At 48.5% G+C, this 23422-nt stretch overlaps 1 protein-coding gene, 1 long non-coding RNA gene and 2 other non-coding genes across 4 annotated transcripts; 3 read left to right on the top strand and 1 right to left on the bottom strand.

Moving 5' to 3' along the window:
• The first annotated feature begins 569 nt into the window (after positions 1-569).
• LOC129512789 (uncharacterized) lies at positions 570-2209 on the top strand. The gene is made up of 4 exons (XR_008665095.1): positions 570-874; positions 1075-1113; positions 1789-1981; positions 2161-2209. It is a non-coding gene; the product is annotated as an uncharacterized LOC129512789 (long non-coding RNA).
• On the top strand, positions 930-992 carry LOC129513201 (small nucleolar RNA SNORD48). Its single transcript, XR_008665182.1, has one exon. It is a non-coding gene; the product is annotated as a small nucleolar RNA SNORD48 (small nucleolar RNA).
• Positions 1607-1674, top strand: LOC129513198 (small nucleolar RNA SNORD52). Its single transcript, XR_008665179.1, has one exon. It is a non-coding gene; the product is annotated as a small nucleolar RNA SNORD52 (small nucleolar RNA).
• Positions 2210-19176: 16967 nt separating the features above from the next.
• Positions 19177-23235, bottom strand: NEU1 (neuraminidase 1). Its single transcript, XM_055330880.1, has 6 exons — positions 22992-23235; positions 22357-22549; positions 21190-21452; positions 20418-20600; positions 20017-20239; positions 19177-19912 (listed from the first exon to the last, which is right to left on the bottom strand). The coding sequence occupies exons 1-6, from the start codon at positions 23148-23150 to the stop codon at positions 19686-19688; spliced, it is 1248 nt and encodes a 415-aa protein (XP_055186855.1). The 5' UTR covers positions 23151-23235; the 3' UTR covers positions 19177-19685.
• Positions 23236-23422: the final 187 nt, after the last annotated feature.

A 23422-nucleotide genomic window follows, 5' to 3' on the forward strand; every position in this document is an offset into this window, starting at 1 on the left:
TCCTGGGGTCAAGTCTCACATCGGGCTCCCAGCCTGGATCCTGCTTCTCCCCTCGCCCGTGTCTCTGCCTCTCACGAATAAATAACATCTTTTAAAAAAAAAAAAGGTTAACGTGCCTGACAGTTGTGCAGGCTGGATTGGGTAGCGAATTCAGATCTAGCTGGCTAGATGGAGCTGGTGACCCTCTCTCGGAAGGACCGGAACCCCGAGGTGCACCGGTGAGGACAAGGGAGACGTCCCTGGGGGCGACTCTCAGGGGACCCGCCCATCTGGGGAAGCCCCTGCGGAGGAGCGCTCAGCTGCGCATGCGTCTGGCAGGGCCAGGGACGCACCTGACACCGCCGGTCGAGAGACAGTCATCTCTTTTTTTGTTTTTCAAAATTAACAAAATACGTGCGAATATTCGCCCGGAAGACTGTGAGACATTCACGGCTGGCCTCTCTTTCACTTGGCCTATTCTCTTTCGGACGAAGAGGACGGTGCGGTGGTCGAGCCAGGCACTGGCGAAGACAGCCCTACATGTCAGGCCCCCAGCACATGCCGCTATAAATAGGCGGGGCCACAAAGGCTCGCTCCTTTTGCGCGGTGGTCGGTTCGGCTGGTGTCATGCGGCGGTGCTGTGTCGGCTCGATGCGGCGCCCAGTCTCCTGCACCGGGGCCCTGCTGGGTGAGGGGACGGCAGCCTCGGGTTGAGCAGGATGAGCTGCCCTTACAGACTAGAGTTTCTGATGTGCCCGTGACGGCGCTTTTGGGAGCTGACCCATCCCAGGGCGGAAGGGGGGCATTAGGCTGCCGTCGCCCCCCCCCCCCCCGCTGACCTTTGGTGTCCTCCCAGACCCCTGGTCCTCGCAGGCCGATCCGCAGCGCTACCAGGGTGAGTGGGGTTGTGCGAGATGGGGTGGCCGGCCGAGTCCCTGGGGGAGGACGGGAGTGATGATGAACCCCGGTGACTCTGAGTGTCTCGCTGACGCCATCACCGCAGCGCGCTGACTAACCCCCGCCGCTGGGCTGGGGAAAGAGCGGACGGCCCGGAAACCTTTACTGGTGACGAATCCCTGTTTGATTCCCCATTAGGTGTTTGAAGATTTCCGCCGCCGTTACCCCTGATTCAAGGTATGTATTAGACGTGAGATCTTTCTCAGTGCTGCTCACCATCTCGTCCCCAAAGCTGCTTTTATTCAGTCAGTATGGAGTTTGCTTTCTCTTGAACACGCACAGCAATGCAAGTATTTTAACCGGTGATTTTTTTTTTCCAAGGACTATTTTTGGCTTACATTTCTTTTGTAATTGTTTTGAAAAGACCTTTTTGACTTTCCATGCTTTTGTCTAAGCCTAGTTAAACCTGCTTTATTTTTTGTGTACGTATATTTTTTTATTGGGGTTCGATTTGCCAACATATTCTGTATATTTCTATATGGTTAGCTTTTCTGGTGGAGGTATTTTTTGCAGTTCCGAGGTCCGTGTCGCGACGTCCCTCCTCCCCCTCTTTATTCTCCCCACTTCTCTCGTCTGTGCTCGTTTGCGACATCCTTGCTACTGATGGAATTGTTTTTAGTGCATTATACCCTTTCAGAATGGCCTCCCCTGATCCAGCCCTCCTTACAATGGGAATGATGATTTCTCAGACTAGAGTCTCTGACACTGGTCTTGATGTCAAAAATTACGTTCTGACTCATTTGGAGAACTGGATAGTGAGTCTGAGAAGGGCCCAACAGGGGGGCCTTGACATTGGGCCTTGACATTGCTTGTACTTCTCATTAGCTGTCTGTCCTGTTTTCATCTTTCTAGCTTGATTACTCTGGAAGCCTACCTGGGGCGGTGCCCTTTCAAAGGTTAGGTACTAATCAGATACTGAAGGGCTGAAGTTTGTAATAAACCCTCTTGGATCAGTGCTATTGAGATGTCTGTACCCTTGGAATGGCTCCTGCCACTCAAACCTGCAGTCTGTGAAGAGTCACGTCCTTTTTCCTTGGCTGCTATGGTGAGTGCCAGTTTTTCTGCCAGCCCCAGAGTGGTGGTAATGATAACCATCTTGGAACATGAGTATTTCTCTGAGGATCTTTGTAACCACTGATTGAGGACTCTCCTAACTGCCCAGGTTCATGTTTTAATTCCAGTTGGCTACGTGGTTCTAATACATGTTTTTTTATGAAATTTCAGGGTTTTGTTCATGCAGAGGATGCCTCCTATCTGGTTGGTGTTGGGCAGATCCTAGGAACTTCCATCTAATTTCCCTGCATTAATCTATGCAAGCAGCTGTCAACTTACTGGAGGAAAGAAACTGTCCAGAAATTTTGAGATGCTTAAATACTTTTAGACCAATTAGACTTATTTAATATGAATACTTGTTTTTATTAAAAGGATTCCAATAAAATACTTTAAAATAAGCTTGGTCTTGGTAAAAATAAGGTGGTACCAAAAGATTTGCGGAAGTAAAAGGTAACTTATTTGTGAATGAGCATCACAGTTGACATCTAGCTATATACCTCTTTGCAGCTTTATAGAAAAAAACTAAAATGAGGTTGACCCTAAAATTAAGGATTTTAGGTGGTGTACCACAGGATTTTAATGAACTAGATGTTAAGTGATGAAAATTTTTAGGGTGTTGAAATACTAACACTGGGGGTGGGGACGACACCTAGGTGGCTCAGTGGTTGACTGTCTGCCTTCACCTCCAGGTGTGGAGTCCCGGGATCAAGTCCCGTTTTAGGCTCCCTGCATGGATCCTGCTTCTCCTGTGTCTGCTTCTCTTGTCTCATGAATAAATAAAAAATCTTAAATTTCCCAGTTCCTGGGATGGGGGCATTTAGGTTTCTAGTCTACCAGTGGTGATTCCCTGACACTTGCACCTATCTGAAGTTGTTACAGGATTTTAAAAGATTTAAGCATGTGAAACAATGCATAGTGTATTCCATTTTATTTTTTAAGATTTTATTTATTAAAAAAGATTCATGAGAGACACAGAGGCAGGGACACAAGCAGAGGGAGAAGCAGGCTTCCTGTAAGGAGCCGGATGTGGGACTCCATCCCAGATCCCAGGATCATGCCCTGAGCCGAAGGCAGACGCTCAACCGCTGAGCCACCCAGGCGTCCCACATAGTGTATTCCATAAGGTTGTGCTGGCTTATGATCAGTGTTCTCATGGTATCACGTGTTTTCCCTGTATCTTCCTGATATCGAGTGGTGGTAACAATTTGGCCACCAGTTTGGGGCTATTAACTCTTTTATTTTTATTTTGAGTCCCATACTGGGGTCCAGTTAGGGAGCCTGCTCCTCCCTCTGCCTGCCTCTGCCTGTTTCTCATGAATAAATAAAAACATTTTTAAAATTCTGTATTTGGGGATCCCTGGGTGGCGCAGCGGTTTGGCGCCTGCCTTTGGCTCAGGGCGCAATCCTGGAGACCCGGGATCGAATCCCATATCGGGTTCCCGGTGCATGGAGCCTGCTTCTCCCTCTGCCTATGTCTCTGCCTCTCTCTCTCTCTTTCTCTGTGACTATCATAAATAAATTAAAAAAAAATTAAAAAAAAAATTCTGTATTTGTCTACTGAGCATTTCCAGCTTGGTCCCCTACCACTTTATTTTTTTTTATTATTTTAAACTTTGAGGGGCACCTGGGCGGCTCAGTCGGTTAAGTATCTGCCTTTGGCTCTCTCCCTGTCAAATAAGTAAATAGAATTTTTTAAAAATTTGAGGGCAGGGAAGCCAGGGTGGCTCAGCAGTTTAGCACCGCCTTCAGCCCAGGGTGTGATCCTGGAGACCTGGGATGGAGTCCCACATCGGACTCTGCATGGAGCCTGCTTCTCCTCTGCCTGTCTCTCTCTGTGTGTCTCTATGAATAAATAAAGTCTTTAAAAAAATTTTTGAGGGCAGCCCTGTTGGCTCGGGTTTAGCGCCCCCTTCAGCCCAGGGTGTGATCCTGGAGACCTGGGATCAAGTCCCACATGGGGCTCCGCGTATGGAGCCTCCTCCCTCCGCCTCTGTGTCTCTCATGAATAAATAAAATCTTTAAAAAAAAATTTTTTTTTATTTATGATAGTCACAGAGAGAGAGAGGCAGAGACACAGGCGGAGGGAGAAGCAGGCTCCATGCACCGGGAGCCCGACGTGGGATTCGATCCCGGGTCTCCAGGATCGCGCCCTGGGCCAAAGGCAGGCGCTAAACCGCTGCGCCACCCAGGGATCCCAAATAAAATCTTTTAAAGGGAATTTTTTTTTTTTAAGATTTTATTTATTTATTCATGATAGTCACAGAGAGAGAGAGGCAGACACAGGCAGAGGGAGAAGCAGGCTCCATGCAGGGACCCTGACGTGGGATTCAATCCTGGGTCTCCAGGATTGCGCCCTGGGCCAAAGGCAGGTGCCAAGCCGCTGAGCCACCCAGGGATCCCTTAAAGGGAATTTGAGAGAGAAAATGGGCAGGGGACTGCAGGAGAGGGAGAAGCAGGCTTCCCACTGAGCGGGGAAAGAGCACTCCATCCTGAGACCTTGAGATCATGACTGAGCTGAAGGCAGACACTTTTTAGTCACACAGAGAGAGAGAGGCAGAGACACAGGCAGAGGGAGAAGCAGGCTCCATGCACCAGGAGCTCGACATGGGATTCGATCCCGGGTCTCCAGGATCGCACCCTGGGCCAAAGGCAGGCGCCAAACCGCTGCGCCACCCAGGGATCCCTAGGCTCTGTTTCTTTAGGTAAGAATCAAACTAGTCTGTTACCAGTTAAGGTTATTTCTGTGGAGGGATTGGGATGGGGTGAGGGTGGGAGGAGATTGTACTTTTTCCTCCACGGATTTCAGAATTAATACTACTATATGATAGAAGGTCCCAAGCACGTAATTGTGTTTGGCTCTCAGCCATTTTCCTGTTTCTTCACAGCAAATATTTAGTGCTTGGATCTGTGCTAAGCTTTTCATGTGCTCCACTTCATTAAACCCTTAAAGCTCAACCTTGCAACTTTGATAATATCTACCCCACTTCACAGGCAAGGAAAGGAAGGCTCAGGATGTTAGATAATCAGATTAAGTTCCTTTCTGTCTGCTATACTGGTCACCCAGCCTTAGAACTTTACCAGGAACTGAAGCAAACCAGCCTTTGACTTAATTTCCCTTTTAAAAAATCCTTCCCACTCAGAGGAAACTACCCAGCTCAATTGTGGCTGTTACCATTCCCTGATTTTTCTTAACCGTTTTAATTCTAAATATGTCCCTAAACAGCGTATCTTTGTATCTTCTTGAATTTCACAAATATGCAGTAATTCTTCATGTAGTTCCACTGCAACTTGTTTTTTTTTGTTGTTGTTCGTGTGTTTTCCTGTAATTTAGATTCCACCCTTCCATACACCTTTCTGTCCATTTTTATTTTGGGGGAAAAAAGGCTTTAAAAACTTGTTTTATGTTGATAGGTGTCTCTGGGTACTATATATGAGTACTTCTATTTATGAGTGCATTTTTCAAGGTTACCAGTATCACATAGGAAGTATCAGACTGGTTAGGATTCCTGGAGCAAGAGAGATTCACTTTGGGTAGTTAACTTATCCACTCTATCACGGTTTCCCCATTTGTCAATGGGTAGGAGTATCTACCCTTACAAAGAGTTTTCATTAGATTTAAGTATATGCAAACAAATTTAAACAGTGCCTGGCACATATTAAGCCCTATTTAGGTATTTGCTACAATTACATCATTTCAAACAGCTCAATCATTAATGTGCGAAGCCTAGTCAGTACTTAACCTCATCCTTAGTTCCTGATGTCACTAGTAGATGGTCAAATTCCTGGTCCTGAGGCTTTCCTCTGCATTCTCCTGCTCTTATCTGTATGATCCAAGCCCTCCCCTAGGTGTTGGGACCCTCCTTCCTAAGCTAGCCCAGGGGTTGCGGTATAAGATTAGCCTACAGCCATAGTGAAGGTGGTCACATGAACTTGCATGGAAATCACATTCCAGCCTTCTGCATCCTTGAGCCCCACATTGTGCCCTCAGGAGTGATGGTGCTTGGTTAAAACCTCTATTCTAAAACCACCTCTCCATGCTCTGTGTGGAGCAACAAGTAAGCTCTGGGCAGCCCTGGTGGCTCAGTGGTTGAGCGTCTGCCTTCGGCTCAGGGCATGATCGTGGGATCTGGGATGGAGTCCCACGCTGGGCTCCCTGCATGGAGCCTGCTTCTCCCTCTGCCTGTGTCTCTGCCTCTCTCTCTCTCTCTCTCTAATAAGTAAATAAATATTTAAAAAAAAAAAAAAGCTCTATGCCTAATGTGGGTCTTTTTTTTAAGATTTTGTTTATTCATGAGAGACCCACAGAGAGAGGCAGTCTCCATCCTGGGACTCTGGAGGCATGGCCTGAGCCAAAGGCAGACGCTCAACTGCTGAGCCACCCAGGCGTCCCATAATGTGGGTCTTCAACCCATGACCCTGAGATGGAGTCACATGTTTTACTGAGAGCCACCACTAAGGACTTTTCTGTACATAAACTCTTATACATACATGTGAATTTGAATAGTCTCCTTTCCTTACATATCCAAATCATGCTGGTGTTACCTTAAAAATAACACCAAAATCTGACTCCTATCATACCTCCACTACCATCCCACTCTGGTAGGAGCTATCACCAGCTCACCTATATGACTGCAGCAAAACCCAGCGGGTCTCCTGGCTTCCACCCTTACCCCATTACAGGCATATCCACACAGCAGCCAGAAATTTCTCTCCAAATCATGACTTGAGACTTGTCTCTCCCTTGGCTCAGTATCCTGCAAGGGCTCGTATTTCACTTAGAGGGAAACCCAGAGTCTTTGCAGAGACCACCCAACAAGGTCCTCCCAAGTCTTGCTGTGTTGTCTCTGACCTTATCTACTCTCCACTCTGCCTCAGCCACAGACCATGAAGCCAGGAGCTTGTGGGCATTCTCCTGTCAGTGTTCAAGGGGTAAAGATTTTGCTTGATGGCTGGGGTCCCAACCACATGCCGTGGTCTGTAGGGTAGACAGAAATTTGTGTCAACAGAGCTTGTGGATGTAATTTGGCTGGTGAGGAAATCCTAGAGTGGAGAAATAAAAACTATCCTGGATGGTGTTTGTGGACTGTAACTTTATGCATTTGGAAAACAATTTGGCAATACCTCTGAAGTATGCACATTCTCTTCAACCCAGTGCTTCCACTTCTGGAATACATCCTAAATACACCCTGACCAAACTTGCATGCGTTATGTAATGTATGTTGTAGATTATGTAGACAAAAGTCCTTCGTAATGAGTTTTCGGTAATGGGTAATTTCAAGGGGGGAGGGAGAGGAAACAAATGTCCAAAAATTAAGTGGACAAATTGTGGTATATTCATAAAATCTAAGACTACAGAGCAGTGATGTGTTACATGCAGTGGTGGTATGACTAATGTGCCAGCATGGATTAATCTCACAAACGTGAAGGGAAAAAAAGGCAAATTAACAAAAGGATACACATGTGGTGCGTACTGTTTAAAAACATTTACAGCTTAACTATTGTTTAGAGTTAAGTATAATATATTAAAAGAAGGGATCCCTGGGTGGCGCAGCAGTTTAGCGCCTGCCTTTGGCCTAGGGCGCGATCCTGGAGACCCGGGATCGAATCCCACGTCGGGCTCCCAGTGCATGGAGCCTGCTTCTCCCTCTGCCTGTGTCTCTGCCTCTCTCTCTGTGTGTGTGACTATCATAAATAAATAAACATTTGAAAATATATATATTAAAAGAAATGTATGGGATTGCTAAATGCTAAATTCCAGCAAGTAGTTACCTGGGCTGTGACCTGGGGGTGCGTAGAAAGAGTAATGCAGTCAAGGAGGTATACATGGGGGCTCCATGGGAGCTCACGGTATAATTTTCCATGTTTTTGTATATCTGAACTGTTCCTTAATAACTTAAAAGCAAGGTTTGGGACCTGCAAATCCTGCAGGACTGAGCAAAGGCAAAAGCCAAGTCGTTTCCACAGGAACACCTGCAGGCTCTGAAGGTCACACATGGAGCTCCCTTGGAAGACATCCAGAGGGCAGCCTGGGTGGCTCAGAGTTTTAGCACCGCCTTCAGCCCACAGCGTGATCCTGGAGTCCAGGATCGAGTCCCACAATAAGAAACTCTGATAACAGCATGTATGAAGACCGAAGATGTTTAGAGAGATTGAATTTAGTCTATTGTGCACAGACAGGGCATTACAAAGAAAGAGTAGGTGGCTGTTAAAAGGAAACAAATGAGGGGTGCCTGGCAGTTGGTAGAGCATATGATCTTAAGGTTTTAAATTCAAGCCCCACACTGAGTGTGGAGATTACTTAAAATCTTTAATTTGGCTTGGGTCATGATCCCAGGGTCATGAGATTGAGCCCTGCCTCAGGCTCCTGTGGAGCCTGCTTGAGATTCTATCTTCCTCTCCTGCCTCTTCCCCCAGCCTGTTTGCACACTCTTTTTCTCTCAAAAAATTTTTAAGTATATTTTTTAAAGATTATTATTTTTGTGTGTGTGGTTTTTTTTTTTTTTTTTTTTTTTCATGATAGTCACAGAGAGAGAGAGAGAGAGGCAGAGACACAGGCAGAGTGAGAAGCAGGCTCCATGCACCGGGAGCCCGATATGGGATTCGATCCCGGGTCTCCAGGATCGCGCCCCGGGCCAAAGGCAGGCGCCAAACCGCTGCGCCACCCAGGGATCCCTAAAGATTATTTTAAAGAAAAGAGAGAAAGAGCACAATTTGGGCGAGGGGCAGAGGGAAAGAATCTTCAAGCAGACTCCTGCTGAGCACAGAGCCCCACACAAGTCTTGATCCCCCCCAATCCATGAGATCGTTAACCTGAGCAGAAACCAAGAGCCAGACACTTAACCAGCTAAGCCACTCATTGTGCCCCCCTGCAAAAATGAATCTCTAAATTTTTTTTTTAAATGAACCAAATGGGGATCCCTGGGTGGCTCAGCGGTTTGGCCCCTGCCTTTGGCCCAGGACACGGTCCTGGAGTCCCGGGATCGAGTCCCACGTCAGGCTCCTGGCATGGAGCCTGCTCCCTCCTGTGTCTCTGCCTCTCTCTCTCTCTCTCTGTCTATCATAAATAAATAAATAAATCTTTAAAGAAAATAAAAAATAAACCAAATGAAACAAGTAGAAATACTCGAAATAAGCAAGTATGTAAACACGATAAATAACAGAAAAACCGAATAGAAAATTGTGAGTGGAAGAAGAAATCCATAATGTGGAGCAGAGAAAACAAGCGAATAACTTTCTTTTTAACAAGTGAAATTTTGGGACGCATGGCTGACTCACTGGTTGAGTGTCTGCCTTTAGCTCAGGGCATCATCCCGGAGTCCTGGGATCGAGTCCTACACTGGGCTCCTTGTGTGGAGCCTGTTTCTCCTTCTTCCTGTGCCTCTTACCTCTCTCTCTCTCTCTCTCTCTCTCTCTCTCTCTCATGAATAAATAAAATCTTTTTAAAAACCATAAGTGAATAATTTGAAAAGGAAGGATGGTATGAAATGCTCCAACCTCTGGCATTGTGTGTGTAGAGCTGCCCTCACCTTGTTGGTTTGTTACAATGCTGCAGTCAGAACAGCTCTGCCCAGGGACACATGGGCGCATCTGGCTTGGAGCAGTTCAGGGCCATCTGTTAGTTTGCTTATGCAGTACTTTCCCATCTATTAACATCCTACTTTCCCATGATTCTCTCTCTCTTTTTTTTTAAGATTTTATGTATTTATTCATAGAGACACAGAGCGAGAGAGAGAGGCAGAGACACAGGCAGAGGGAGAAGCAGGCTCCATGCAGGGAGCCCGACGTGGGACTCCATCCCAGGTCCCCAGGATCATGCCCCGGGCTGCAGGTGGTGTTAAACTGCTGTGCCACTGGGGCTGCCCCATGATTATCTTTTGATTGTTGTATTATTTCCCAAAGAATAAGGAAACAGATTATCCCTAAGGGTTAAAGTATCTGCTGACTTTTAAAATGTTAAATATTATTGCTGGCAGTCAGGTGAACCTCAGGTGGTGGTGGGTCACAGTCTAGATTGACTACTGCCTGTCATTAAACCCTGAAATCTAAAGAATGTAGCAAAGATAGAGATGTCACCAATAATCCCCAGTTATCTGCTGATACCAGGTAATAAACTAGGGCGTGGGTGGGGTGGGGTGGGAGCTGTCTCTAAAGAGCCTTGCAACAGCTCTCTCTGGATCTGGGAGCTTTCCATTTCCTAGTGGTCTACAGAGATTGGCTGTACTCCACCCTACGTTATTTTCTTATAAAGGAGGGCAAGCAACTATTCTAAAAAACTTGTTTTTAAGCTTTTTATTATGAAGCTTTTTTTTTTTTTTAAGTCAAATCTACACCCAATGTGGGCCTCAAATTCATGACCTCAAGATCAAGAGTTGTGTGCTCTAAGAGCTAGCCAGGCGCCCCTGAAGCTTTTGCAACAGCAGGAAGGGGCGCCTGGGTGGTTCAGTCAGTTAAATGTCCAACTCTTGGTTTTGGCTCAGGTCATGATCTCAGAGTCCCGAGATGGATCCTGGAGCTGAGCTCTGCACTGGGTGTGGAGCCTGCTTGTGATTCTCCCTCTCCTGCCCTCCCCCTCTAAAAAAAAAACAAAAAACAAAACAAAACAAAAAACAGTAGAAACACTAGTACAAAGAACACCCATATACCCACACCTAAATCCAACAGTTGTCAACATTTTTCTGTATTTAAAAAATGTCATGGGATCCCTGGGTGGCGCAGCGGTTTGGCGCCTGCCTTTGGCCCGGGGCGCGATCCTGGAGACCTGGGATCGAATCCCACGTCGGGCTCCCGGTGCAAGGAGCCTGCTTCTCCCTGTGCCTGTGTCTCTGCCTCTCTCTCTCTCTGTGACTATCATAACTAAATAAAAAAAAAATTTAAAAAAAAATGTCATATATACATATTTTAAAGATTTTATTTATTTTTTAATTTTATTTTATATATTTTTTAATTTATCCACGATAGTCACACACAGAGAGAGAGAGAGGCAGAGACACAGGCAGAGGGAGAAGCAGGCTCCATGCACCGGGAGCCCGACGTGGGATTCGATCCCTGGTCTCCAGGATCGCGCCCCAGGCCAAAGGCAGGCGCCAAACCGCTGCGCCACCCAGGGATCCCAAGATTTTATTTATTAATTCATGAGAGACACAGAGAGAGGCAGACATAGGCAGAGGGAGAAGCAGGCTCCATGCAGGGAGCCCGATGTGGGACTGGATCCTGGGACTCTAGGATCACGCCCTGGGGCAAAGGCGGCGCTAAACTGCTGAGCCACCCTGGCTGCCCTGTCATATATTAAATTAAGGGCTCCTGCCTGGCTTATCAGTAGAGCATGTGACTCTTGATCACAGGATCACTGAGTTCAAATCCCACGTTGGTCCTAAAGCTTGCTTCAAAAAGAAAAATAATAATAATAAAAGAAAAACTTAAAAATATATTAAATTATATATGTGTATGTGTTTGCATATACATGTATTTGGCAGACTCATTTTAAAGTGAATCATCATGACATTTTATCTCTAAATAGCATTCATGTCCAGTGTAAGGACATTTACCACTATACTATTGTCATATCTAAGAAAATTGACCATGATTCCTAATTTTACTCATACTTAATTGATATTCAGATTTTTCCAGCTGTTCTCAAAATGTCTTTTATGGCAAGTTTTGGGGTTTTAAGCTTTTTTTTTTTTTTAAGATCTTATTTATTTATTCATGAGAGACACACAGAGAGAGAGGCAGAGACAGGAGAAACAGGTTTCATGCAAGGAGCCTGATATGGGACTTGATCCCGGGTCTCCAGGATCATGCCCTGGGCTGAAGACAGGCACTAAACCGCTGAGCCACCCAGGGATCCCCCAACATTGATCTTTTGAAGAGACTAGGCCAGTCATCTTACAGAATGTCCTACATATTGGCTTTGTCTAGTTGTGCCCTTCTGTTTTGAACTTGTTCCTCAATCTTCTCTGCATTTTTTTTAAACTGGAAGTTGCCCTTAAAGGCCTACTTAGATTCTGGTTATATAGTTTGGGCAAGAATACTTCAAGTCTGACACTACGTATTAGTTTCTGTGGCTACTGTAACAAAGTACTACATACTTGGGGGTTTACAGCAACAGGTATTTATTCTCACAGTCCTGGAGGCCATAAGTCTAAGACAGTTTGTGTGAGTCAAAATCAAGTTGTCTTACAGGGCCTTGTCCCCTGCAGAGGCCCTAGGGGAGAATCCATTCCCTGTCTCTTCCAGCTTCTGATAACTGTTGGCATTCCTTGTGACTTGAAGTCACATCCCTCCAATAGGCCTCCTTGGCACACTGCCTTCTTCTCTTCATTCTTTGTGTTGAATCTTCCTCTTCTTCCTGATACAACCATATAAATGATTGCATTTAGGGTCCACCCAATAAACCAGGATAATCTCCCATCTCAAAATCCTTGACTGAATTACATCTGCAAGGCAGCATTCACAGGTTCCAGGGATTAGGATGTGGATATCTTTTAGGAGATCATTTTCAGTTTACCATGCGCTATGTGCTTCACAGGGCCTTGTATCAGGGAGATCCATCATATCTACCTGTCCCATTCTTTTTATTAAAGTAGGCTCCATGGGCAGCCCCGGTGGCGCAGCGGTTTAGCGCCGCCTGCAGCCCAGGGTGTGATCCTGGAGACCCTGGATCCAGTCCCACGGTGGGCCCTCTGCATGGAGCCTGCTTCTCCCTCTGCCTGTGTCTCTGCCTCTCTCTCTCTGTGTCTCTATGAATAAATAAATAAAATCTTAAAAAAAATAAAAAAAAATAAAGTAGGCTCCATGCCCAGTGTGGAGATTGAACTCACAACCCTGAGATTAAGAGTCACGTGCTCCACTGACTGAGGCACCCAGGTGCCCCTATTACTACTTTTTTTTTTTTCTATTACTACTTTTTAAAAGTAAATTCTAGGTCCAACATGGGACTTGAACTCCTGATCAAAAAGATCAGGTGTCACATGGCTCTACCACTGAGCCAGCCAGGTGCCCCTAATTATGTATAATTTAAAGAAGACTATGGGATCCCTGGGTGGCGCAGCGGTTTAGCACCTGCCTTTGGCCCAGGGCGCGATCCTGGAGACCCGGGATCGAATCCCACATCGGGCTCCCGGTGCATGGAGCCTGCTTCTCCCTCTGCCTATGTCTCTGCCTCTCTCTCTCTCTCTCTCTGTGTGTGACTATCATAAATAAATAAAAATTTAAAAAAAAGTTTAAAAAAATCTTTAAAAAAAATAAAGAAAGAAGACTAATAGGGGTGCCTGGGTCCCTCAGTCAGTTGGGCAGTGACCTTTGGCCTGGGTCATGGTCCTGGGGTCCTGGGATTGAGCCCTGCATCAGACTTCCTGCTAAATGTCAGCCTGCTTCTCCCTCTCCACCACTTGTACTCTCTCGTGTGCTCTTTCTCTCTCTCTCTCAAATAAATAAATTAAAAAAAAAATAAAGAAGAGTAATAACATGTACTTACTGCTGAGCTTAAGATCTTGATATCACTAAACTTGTGGCGGGCAGATTTGACAGCCGCAAAGGATATGATTTCTGGTCCCAATCTCACAGGAGTGTCAACTTCTGTTAGGACTTTTCCCGATGGGATGCCTGGGTGGCTCAGTGGGTTTAGCACCTGCCTTCGGCCCAGAGCATGATCCTAGGGTCCCAGGACCAAGTTCCACATCGGGCTTCCTGCAGGGAGCCTGCTTCCCCCTCTGCCTGTGTCTCTGCCTCTCTCTGTGTGTCTCTCATGAATAAATAAATAAACTTTTTTTTTTAAAAGACTTTTCCAGGGATCCCTGGGTGGCGCAGCGGTTTGGCGCCTGCCTTTGGCCCAGGGCGTGATCCTGGAGACCCGGGATCGAGTCCCACGTCGGGCTCCCGGTGCATGGAGCCTGCTTCTCCCTCTGCCTGTGTCTCTGCCTCTCTCTCTCTTTCTATGTGACTATCATAAATAAATAAAAATTAAAAAAAAAAGACTTTTCCAGAGACACTTCCCTGACCTTGATCCAGAACAAAGTCGGAGGCCAGTTCATCCTGAAGACATGGCCTTTTGTTTACAAAAGGAGGTAGCCAGCTTGTGAGCTGCAGTTTGCCAATTTGATTTTTAGAAATACTACATTCAAACATTATTTGATTCCTGAGTTTTTTAGTGGTAAATTATGCACCCAAAGTGCAGTCTTGCATTGTGAGGGTAAGGAAAGGGGACAGGAAGAACTTTCTTGTTTAATCTTCAGCCCTTCTCAGGCCTCTGGCTTTATATCCTGATGACAGATCTGAGATGCGCTGAAACCCTGATTTCAGCACTAAGCATCGGCTGATATCCCCAGGGCAAGCAGGGCCTCCAAGCCCACTTGATTTTCTGGATTCTTGCTTTCTGTTATTCATGGTTTTTCAAGATTTCTCCTACTTTTCTGCCAGCTAAGCCTTACACTGAAAATGTGTTCTTAAGAATATTCTACCCAGGATCCCTGGGTGGCGCAGCGGTTTGGCGCCTGCCTTTGGCCCAGGGCGCGATCCTGGAGACCCGGGATCAATCCCACGTCGGGCTCCTGGTGCATGGAGCCTGCTTCTCCCTCTGCCTATGTCTCTGCCTCTCTCTCTCTCTCTTACTGTGTGCCTATCATAAATAAAATTAAATTAAATTAAAAAAAATTCTACCCAGAGTATTAGGAAAGGGGCCACCTGGGTTGCTCAGGGGTTGAGCGTCTGCCTTTGGCTCAGGTCATGATCCCAGGGTCCTGGGATCGAGTCCCCACACCGGGGAACCTGCTTCTCCCTCTGCCTATGTTTCTGCCTCTGTCTGTGTGTCTCTCATGAATAAATGAATAAAATATTTTTTTAAAAATAATATTATAAAAGGGAAATGTACTCTTTCATTGTAATTTGGGTCAGGTTTGTTTGCTCAAAAAGAAGCGCAATCTTTTGTCTTAGATCTTCTCTCCTAAACTTTCTTTGGGCAGAATCGATTGACCTCCTCCTGCTCCTTCTTGGTAGCAACTTCTGGTTGTGAGGATTGACTAGTGAAAAAGGGTACCTGGTGGCTGATATTTGCTTCTCAATCTCTATGATCTTTTCCTTTTTTTAAAATTTTTTATTTATTTATGATAGTCACACAGAGAGAGAGAGAGAGGCAGAGACATAGGGAGAGGGAGAAGCAGGCTCCATGCACCGGGAGCCCGATGTGGGACTCGATCCCGGATCTCCAGGATCGCGCCCTGGGCCAAAGGCAGGCGCCAAACCACTGCGCCACCCAGGGATCCCTTTTTTTTTTTTTTAAGATTTTATTTATTTATTCATGGGGGGGGGGAGAGAGGGAGAGGCAGAGACACAGGCAGAGGGAGAAGCAGGCTCCATGCTGGGAGCCAAACATGGGACTTGATCCCGGGTCTCCAGGATCACGTTCTGGGCTGCAGGTGGCGCCAAACCGCTGAGTCACCCAGGCTGCCCCTTATGATCTTTTCCCACCCTTTAAGGGCAGCCTGAGGACAGGGAGAGCTGAGTAGGTTCAATTCCGAACCAAGGGACTGGGGAGGGACTGGGTGGATGAAGGGGAGGGGCCTGTGCTAGGGGCCCGGCTGCGTGCTAGAATGTGGCTGCTTGCCCTGGAGGCTCTCAATGGGCTGCCGGCTCTGTGCCACTTGTACAGGAAAACATTATACCTTTCTCTCACAGCTTCCAGACATCCTTCCAACTCCTCCTTTACATTAAAAGGGACCCCCTGTGTCCATCTGGGTCCTCACCTTGAGAGCCGCTGGCCTAGCTTCTTACCCATCCTGGATTTGTCTTGCCTCCTGGATGAGGCACCCACTATGTGCCAGCTGTTGTGGTGGGCATTCAGGGTGCTGGGGTAAATGGGCAGCACTGGTTTCTTTAAACATCAATTCTTTCTACTGAAAGTTTCTCTTTTGAGATCTTTTCTACACTGTTGCGAAGTCAATTCTTCCTAAGTCTAGGCTAAATGTCTAAGACAGTTTCCCAAAGTGCAGTCCAAAGACCCCAGCATCATTCAGCCTCTCCAGCAGTTCCCATTAAAGTGTAAAGTCCCTTGGGGCACCTGCGTGGCTCCGTTCTTTGAATGGTTCAGCAGCCAACTCTTGGTTTCCTCTCAAGTCATGATCTCAGGGTTGTGAGACTAAGCAGCCATCAGGCTCCTCACCCAGAGGAGAGTCTGCTGGAGGTTCTCTCTCCCTCCCTCCCCCTCTCCCTCTCCCCCCACTAGGGTTTATCTTTTCCTCTCTCCCAATCTGCAGGTCTGGGATGGGGCCCAGGGCTCTGCCCCATGCCCTCCTGGGGAGGATCCTCTCAGCTGAGGGTTTGTGGCTAAGAAGAAACAAGGTCACTCTTCACAAGCCTTCTGCCACCTCTGACACAGTAGCTCATGAGTCAGACATTCATGGTATCATTTCCTCTCTTTCCTCCAGTATTGCATTTTTTAAAAGATTTATTTATTCATGAGAGACACACACAGAGAGAAAAAGAGAGGCAGAGACACAGGCAGGGGGAGAAGCAGGCTCCATGCAAGGAGCTGGATGTGGGACTTGATCCCGGGATTCCTGGATCATGCCCTGAGCCAAAGGCAGGCACTTAACCGCTGAGTCATCCAGGCATCCCAGGTATTGTATTTTCGTGTGTGTGTGTGTGTGTGTGTGTATGTTCCACATTGGGCTTGAACCCATGACCCTGAGGTCAAGACCTGAGCTAAAATGAAGAGTCAGAGTCCTATCTGACTGAGCCCACCCAGGCGACCCCTCCTCCAGTATTCCTAATGACACTGTTAGCAAGATGTGCAATTTTTAGTGGTATTCGACAGATGTCCTGGGTCTGCAGATGCCACCTGCTCCATTCCTCCTGCCTCATACCTATTTCATGATCTCCATTAGAAAATCAGGCACACACACCCCCAACCCCACTGCCTGGGTTTCTTTCTTTTTTAAAAAAATATTTTATTTATTTATTCATGAGAGAGACACACACACACACGGGGGGGGGGGGGGCAGAGACACAGGCAGAGGGAAAAGCAGGCTCCACACAGGGAGCCTGATGCGGGACTCGATCCCGGGACCCCAAGACCACGCCCGGGGCCTAAGGCAGGTGCTAAACCGCTGAGCCACTCAGGGATCCCCCTGGGTTTCTTTCCTCAGATGTCCCCTTGCCTCCTGCTGGCCAGATTCTTCCTCTGCAAGGGTCCCTTGCATCGTTGGGAACAGTGTGCTTTACTGGCCAAGGTAGAGTAGTGCATCAACCAGTTTAGTCTGAGTACAGGTAGGTATGAGGTGGCAAATTAAGCATTTACCCTGCCTTTTCCTACAAACCACACTTTGGAGTAACTCAAAAGCTCTGATGAGGGAAAGCTTTTTTACTGAAGAATTCCAGGTAACAAATGGGATAGAAATAATAGAATTTAAAAATTAATATTTTACAACTGCTTAAAGTAACTGATTCAGACAAAACCCATCTGTGTGTGGGTGAAACTGTCAGCTGGAAGGTTGATGGGGGTACCTTACAAAGGAACAGTCAGGCTATGGCCACCTGAACCCACTGTTCACTCTCAGCTTTACTCAGAGAGGGACCAGCAGACAGGAATTGCCCCCTGGGTTGGGGGAGCCCACAGCAGAAAGCACATACTATCTGGGAAGGGATCTTATCCTCCTGTTGCCCCCCCCCCCCACTGCCTCCAAATGGAATTTCAGGTTTGATAACTGGAAATGCAAAGGATGGAGGAAGAAGATGCCCCTATTTCTGCATAGATGGTATCAAGAAACAGAAAGAGAGGAAGTGAGACTGTGGATTTACCTAGACATAAGAATCACCATCAAAATGTAATGTAGGTTTTCTTTGGATCCTGATTTGAACAAAACAACTATAAGGGGCAGCCCAGGTGGCTCAGCGGTTTAGTGCCGCCTTTAGCCCAGGGTGTGATCCTGGAGACCCTGGATCGAGTCCCACGTCGGGCTTCCTGCATGGAGCCTGCTTCTCCCTCTGCCTGTGTCTGTGCTCCCCCCCTCTGTGTCTCATGAATAAATAAATAAAATATTAAAAAAAAAACAACTATAAGCAAGATATTGAGACATTCGATGAAATTTGCCCATTGACTGGATATTAGATGATACCAGAGTTGTTAAATGTTTCGGGTGGGCAATAGCATTATGGTTATAAAATAAAATGTTCCATTTTAAAGAACGAGATGCATATTTAAGAATGTAGGGGTGAGGCACGCCTGGGTGGCTCAGCAGTTCAGCACCTGCCTTCAGCTCAGGGTGTGATCCTGGAGTCCTGGGATCAAGTCTCACATTGGGCTCCCTGCGTGGAGCCTGCTTCTCCTTCTGCCTGTGTCTCTGCCTCTGTGTCTCATGAATAAATTAAATCCTAAAAAAAAAAAAGTCTGAGTATCCAGACATTTTTAAAAAAACCTTAACAAAATATTTCAACCAAGGAAAGGAAATGAAAAAAGAATCAGAAGAAGCAAATATTGGACACGTGGGGTGTATATGGGTTTCATTAAACTATTTTCTCTTTGTGCTTTTTAAAATGTCTGTAAGTGAAAAAAATTGAAGTATTACATTATTGATCACAAATTCTGAATCAAATATAACATAATTGCACCATATCCTCACATACAGTGAGATTATTCCATTTTTTTCTGACAGAATGAATTATCCTAACATTTCTTAGAGAAGCACGTTAAAAGTAAAATAAACCTCTAACTGTAAGTGGATATGGGCCTTACTCCTCAATCTTTACCACTCTTACCACCTTATCTAGGCCTTGTATTTTCTTTCCAAACAGGAAAGCTACGGCTTTCCCACTCATCTGTAGGCTGCCCATCCTCTTCATAGCATCTGTCTTAGGATAGTGCTATTTGCTCACATACGCTTATTTTTCTGCCATGTTGGCCTGGGAGAGGCTTCCCATGTGCATTTCACGCACCTGTGCCCTGTATCACAGAGGACTCCATCTCAGCAATACAAAACAGGGCAGATTTTTAAATATCCCTTGGGGCTCCCCCTGCTACTCATTACATCTATGAAATTGAATCTGTTTTTCTGTGATAAAGAAGAGAGTAAAAGGGAAAGGAGGATTCAGTTTGCTACATGAGCAATAAATGCATTAGCTTCTTCCTCAAAACTCTTCCCTGGCCACTTAGAAGTACACACGCAGAACAAAGATACACATTAACACAATCACACAGACTGTACAAATGCTCCTCCTCCTTCATTAAAAATGTTTAAGTTACAAATATTTCGATTTATAAATAGTCAAGGTGGGTGGTGCACCTAGTTCTTTACCCTGAATCCAAATATTGCCCTTCCAGGACTTTCACCAACCCGCTCCATAGCTACCCTGGAGAGGAAGCTCAGCCTTCCCCAACTCCCTGAGTTCACATTTATTCAATTCTACAGGCCTGCCTAGCCCTGCCTAAACAAAGGAACAATCATCACCCCAGGAAGGCAGAAGGGGTAGGGGGCCAGAGCCAGCAAGGATGTGCAGGGAAGTACTCTAGAGTGAGGGCAGGACTTCCTGTGTGCAGGAAGCCAGAGTTGCAGTCCTAACAGAGTGAAAGAGAAACTGGCTGTGCAAGAGGCTAGAGTCTCAAGGAAGATGGAACTGTCTTTTAGGGATCTCTAGCAGATCCTCCATGGGCCCAGGGTCCTGAGGACAATGTCCGAGGCCTCCCAATTCTGTGGCAGGCGTACAGCTCAGAGTGTGCCATAGACACTGACTTTGGCCAGGGAAATGCTCTCTGTGTACTGGTTCCGGCCTTTCTCATACAGGACGTAGAGCTGGGGGGCCTGGTCCTTCCCGCCCACACTGCCCTCCAGGGCAGCCAGTGAGGAGTAGCCACTGGGGCCTGGCCACAGCTGGACTGTCTCCTTCCGCCACGAGGTACCATTACTGAAGCTCCAGCGCAGGGTCAGGTTCACTCCTGCAGAGGGTGGAGAATTGGGGAGGGAGGGGTTCTGGCCAGGCCTGCTCCAGACCACAGGGCCTCACACCCCACCTCCACCCTCCCCACCTGCCGACACTCACGGAATTCTGGGTGGGCTGGATTGGAGAAGAAGACAAGGCCAGAGCTGGTGGCTACAGCCCCAGCAGCCACCACAGGATCTACCAGCTCAGGGTCAAAGGTCACATCTCGCAGCCGGATCGTGTCACAGGCATCGTAGCTGCGGAGGACTATTCGGCAGTGGCAGTGGTAGTTGTTCTGGTTGCGGGCGTTGATGATGACTGAGCCATCTGGGAGCTCATAGGGCTAAGGAGAGAGAACAAGGCTTTAGGAGGTCCCAGACAGGGGCAGCGCCAAGGACCCCACCCCTGAGGACGCAGGCTGGACGGCGCAGGGTGGGCAGCCCGATCCTGGGTCCAGGGGTGCGATGGTGCCTGGGGGGCGGGGCGCGGGGACTGGGTTGGGGCGGCCCTGGGCTCCTGACCTGGCACTCGTCAGGGTTGAAATCGTTCTCCCGCTTGGGCTGGCCATACGGGATGCCGCTGACGCCGCTACCATACCGCCAGGAGGCGCCATGGTCATCACTGAGGAGGCAGAAGACCCCATCCCGCTCCAGCGTCCCATGGCCACACACGATGAGGCGGCCCTTCCGCGGATCGCGCCGCTTCTGTGGGGAAGGAAGCTGGGTGTCACTGAGGGAGATGCAGCAGGGGTTCGTGGGCAGGGCAGGGGAGCCTGTCACCTCCTAAGTGTGAGAACACATCTGGCTCCCTTCAGTCCTGTCCTGGCTCCAAGAAGATCCCACAAACCCCCAACTGCCTGAATGAAGGAGCTTATTCGTGAAAGTGCTCCCTAAGCGCAGAATAAGCTCCTTCAGGACATGCAGGGTGTTCACTGGATAGGCTGTGCACAAGACAAGGGGTCCAGCCACATGGGTGCATGGAAGCTTAGCCAAGCTCACCCAGCTGTGCCCCTTGGCACAGGCTTGTGTCTGCTCAGAGGAAGGGGTGCCTTTTTCCAGCCTGCACAGGCGCCACAAGGAACAGCATGGCCCTATTGACAACCCCCCAATGGGAAGGCAAGGGCAACATTCCATCTTCCCTTGGCATCCTCCCAGGATGTCCCTTTCTTCCAAGGGATCCCATCTAAGCAAGAACCTGACCTCACAAGACCTTCTCCCTGGGAAGAAGTCCAACTAGGGGCATCTCCCAGACTCTCCAAAAGGCAGCCTCCTCCACCCTTCTTAGGACAGAGACCTGAATGCCAGAGCCTGGTCCAGGGGCAAACATCTCAGTGCCGATATCCAAGGAGAGATTCCGAGGTGGGCTCCAGGAAACACCATCATCTTTGCTCCACACCAACATGGTGGAGGCCACCTGGCAGCCAGCCTTGTGAGCACAGAGGGAATAGAAAAGGAATACCACTCCTGTCTCCATATCGCTCACCACTGCCCCAAGGTTCAGCCCATCTGGGGTCTCCCCATCATTTACGATGAAGGCTGTTGGAGACCACGTGCTGCCTGAATAAAAAAAGAGAAGAAATCCAGGGTGAGTGCTCCAAAGGTGCCCTGTATAACGACTCTTTGTTAATTTCCACCTCTTGCTAGGGACCCAAGGCCTTAGAGTGGCCTCAAGGCCCTACCAGACCTGCCCCACCTGACCTCTCTGACCTTACCTATGCTGCTCTTTCTCTCTCCATTGTGTCCCCAGCCTCTTTCTCATTCCTCAAATACTTCTCTCTTGGAGGACCTGCACAGGCTTGTGACATCTGCCTGCTACATTGTTCCTCAGGGTTATTCTCACCTCCTTGACTCAAAAGTCATCTATTTAAAGTTGCAGCCAATCTCCAGCACCCTGTTTTGTTTCTGTTATATTGATCACTTTCCAACACAAAAACCAAATTTACCTATTATGTTTACTATCTGTCTCCCCACAGACAATATAAGCCCCACAAGGGCAGGGAGTTTTTGGTCTGCCTTATTCACAACTGTAGTCATGGAATCTTGAACTATATCATGTTAGTATATAACAAGTGTTCAAAAAAAAAAAGTATTCAACTCCTAGGTGATCACAATTTCTAGATTACTTGCCTCCTTTTTTTAAAAGATTGATTGATTGATTATAGACAGAGAGAGAGAGAGGCGCAGAGACCCAGGAGGAAGGAGAAGCAGGCTCCATTGCCAGAAGCCTGATGCGGGACTCGATCCGAGACTCCAGGATCGGGCACTAGGCCAAAGGCAGGCGCTAAACCGCTGAGCCACCCAGGGATCCCAATTACTTGCCTCCTTAAGTCCCCTCTGCCCCTCAAGGACCAGGCCTCCAGCCCTCCCAGTGGTTCTGTACCATCCTCAGGGCCCTCAGGCAGATCAAGCTCCCCACTCACACGACCTAACATCAGCCACTGCCACCCAGTTGTCCTTATACCCTCGTCAGTGGATCTCCGGAGAGCGATGAACTTGGCCCCTTCATCCGACGTGGACATTTTCCTCGCCTCAGCGAAGGCAAGGAGAGTACCCCGAGGAGTGGCCGTAATGAGCGGGATTCGGAAGGTGTGCACGTTACCGATCTGCCTGCCGCTCACCCACAGCAGCTGCTCCATGGTGACCAGCGGCTGAACCTGCCAACGGAGGAGGAAGGAAGGAAGGGTCGGCGGACAAGCGAGACCGGAGACTTCGGGCTTTAGGAAAAGTAATCGTGGTTCGGAGTTTCCCTGGGAAACTCCTGAGCTCCCTGTGGGGGCTCAGGGCGGGGGTGCGGGGCACCCAGAATAAGGAACGGGCACTGGAGGAGAGTTCGCTGCCAAGCTGGGGGCTCGAGCGGGGAGAGCGACGAGGGGAGAAGGCGCCTTTGGGCAGCGGGGGCTGGCGGCCCACAGAAGGGGAAGGAGCTCCAGCGGAGGGGGCTCGGATGTCAGGGGCACGAAGGCCGGAGGACGCGGCGCGGGGTCTGAGGGCGGGAGGGTCCCTCGGGAGAGGGGACTCGGGGGACGCTGTCCCGGGGGTCCTGCGCCTGAACGACCCGCGTGGGTCGGGGGCGGGGACACATGCGCGGCCACTCACCAGACTGAAGTCGTTCTTTATCCCAGCCCCCAACCCGGCCAGCGGCCACAGCAGCAGGAAGGTCGCGGCGAGTGCCCGAACCCGCCAGCCGCCCCAGCGCCTCGGCATCCGCGGGCCCCCGGGTCTGCCCGGGAGCGCTGCGCCGGGCCGACCCGCCATCGCCCGGTCCTTGGCCGCCGGGACTCGGGCGCCCGCGGCTAGACTGGGGCTGCAGCGGGTCAGCTGACCAGGCCCTCGGCACGCCCGCTGCCGCCCCGCCCCGCGCCCCTCAGCCCCGAGGCCAGCCCGCGGCCCCACTTCCGCGACTCTGATTGGCCCTACCCGCTCAGACTGCTCACGTGGTCCTTCCGCCCTAGAGCGGGACCTTCCAATTGGTTCCTTCCGAAGCCCGGAGCCAGGACCAGACTGGAAGCTGACTGGGTGGGACCAAG

The sequence above is a fragment of the Nyctereutes procyonoides genome, unplaced genomic scaffold, assembly GCF_905146905.1.
Source record: "Nyctereutes procyonoides isolate TBG_1078 unplaced genomic scaffold, NYPRO_anot_genome, whole genome shotgun sequence".
Taxonomy (NCBI): domain Eukaryota; kingdom Metazoa; phylum Chordata; class Mammalia; order Carnivora; family Canidae; genus Nyctereutes; species Nyctereutes procyonoides.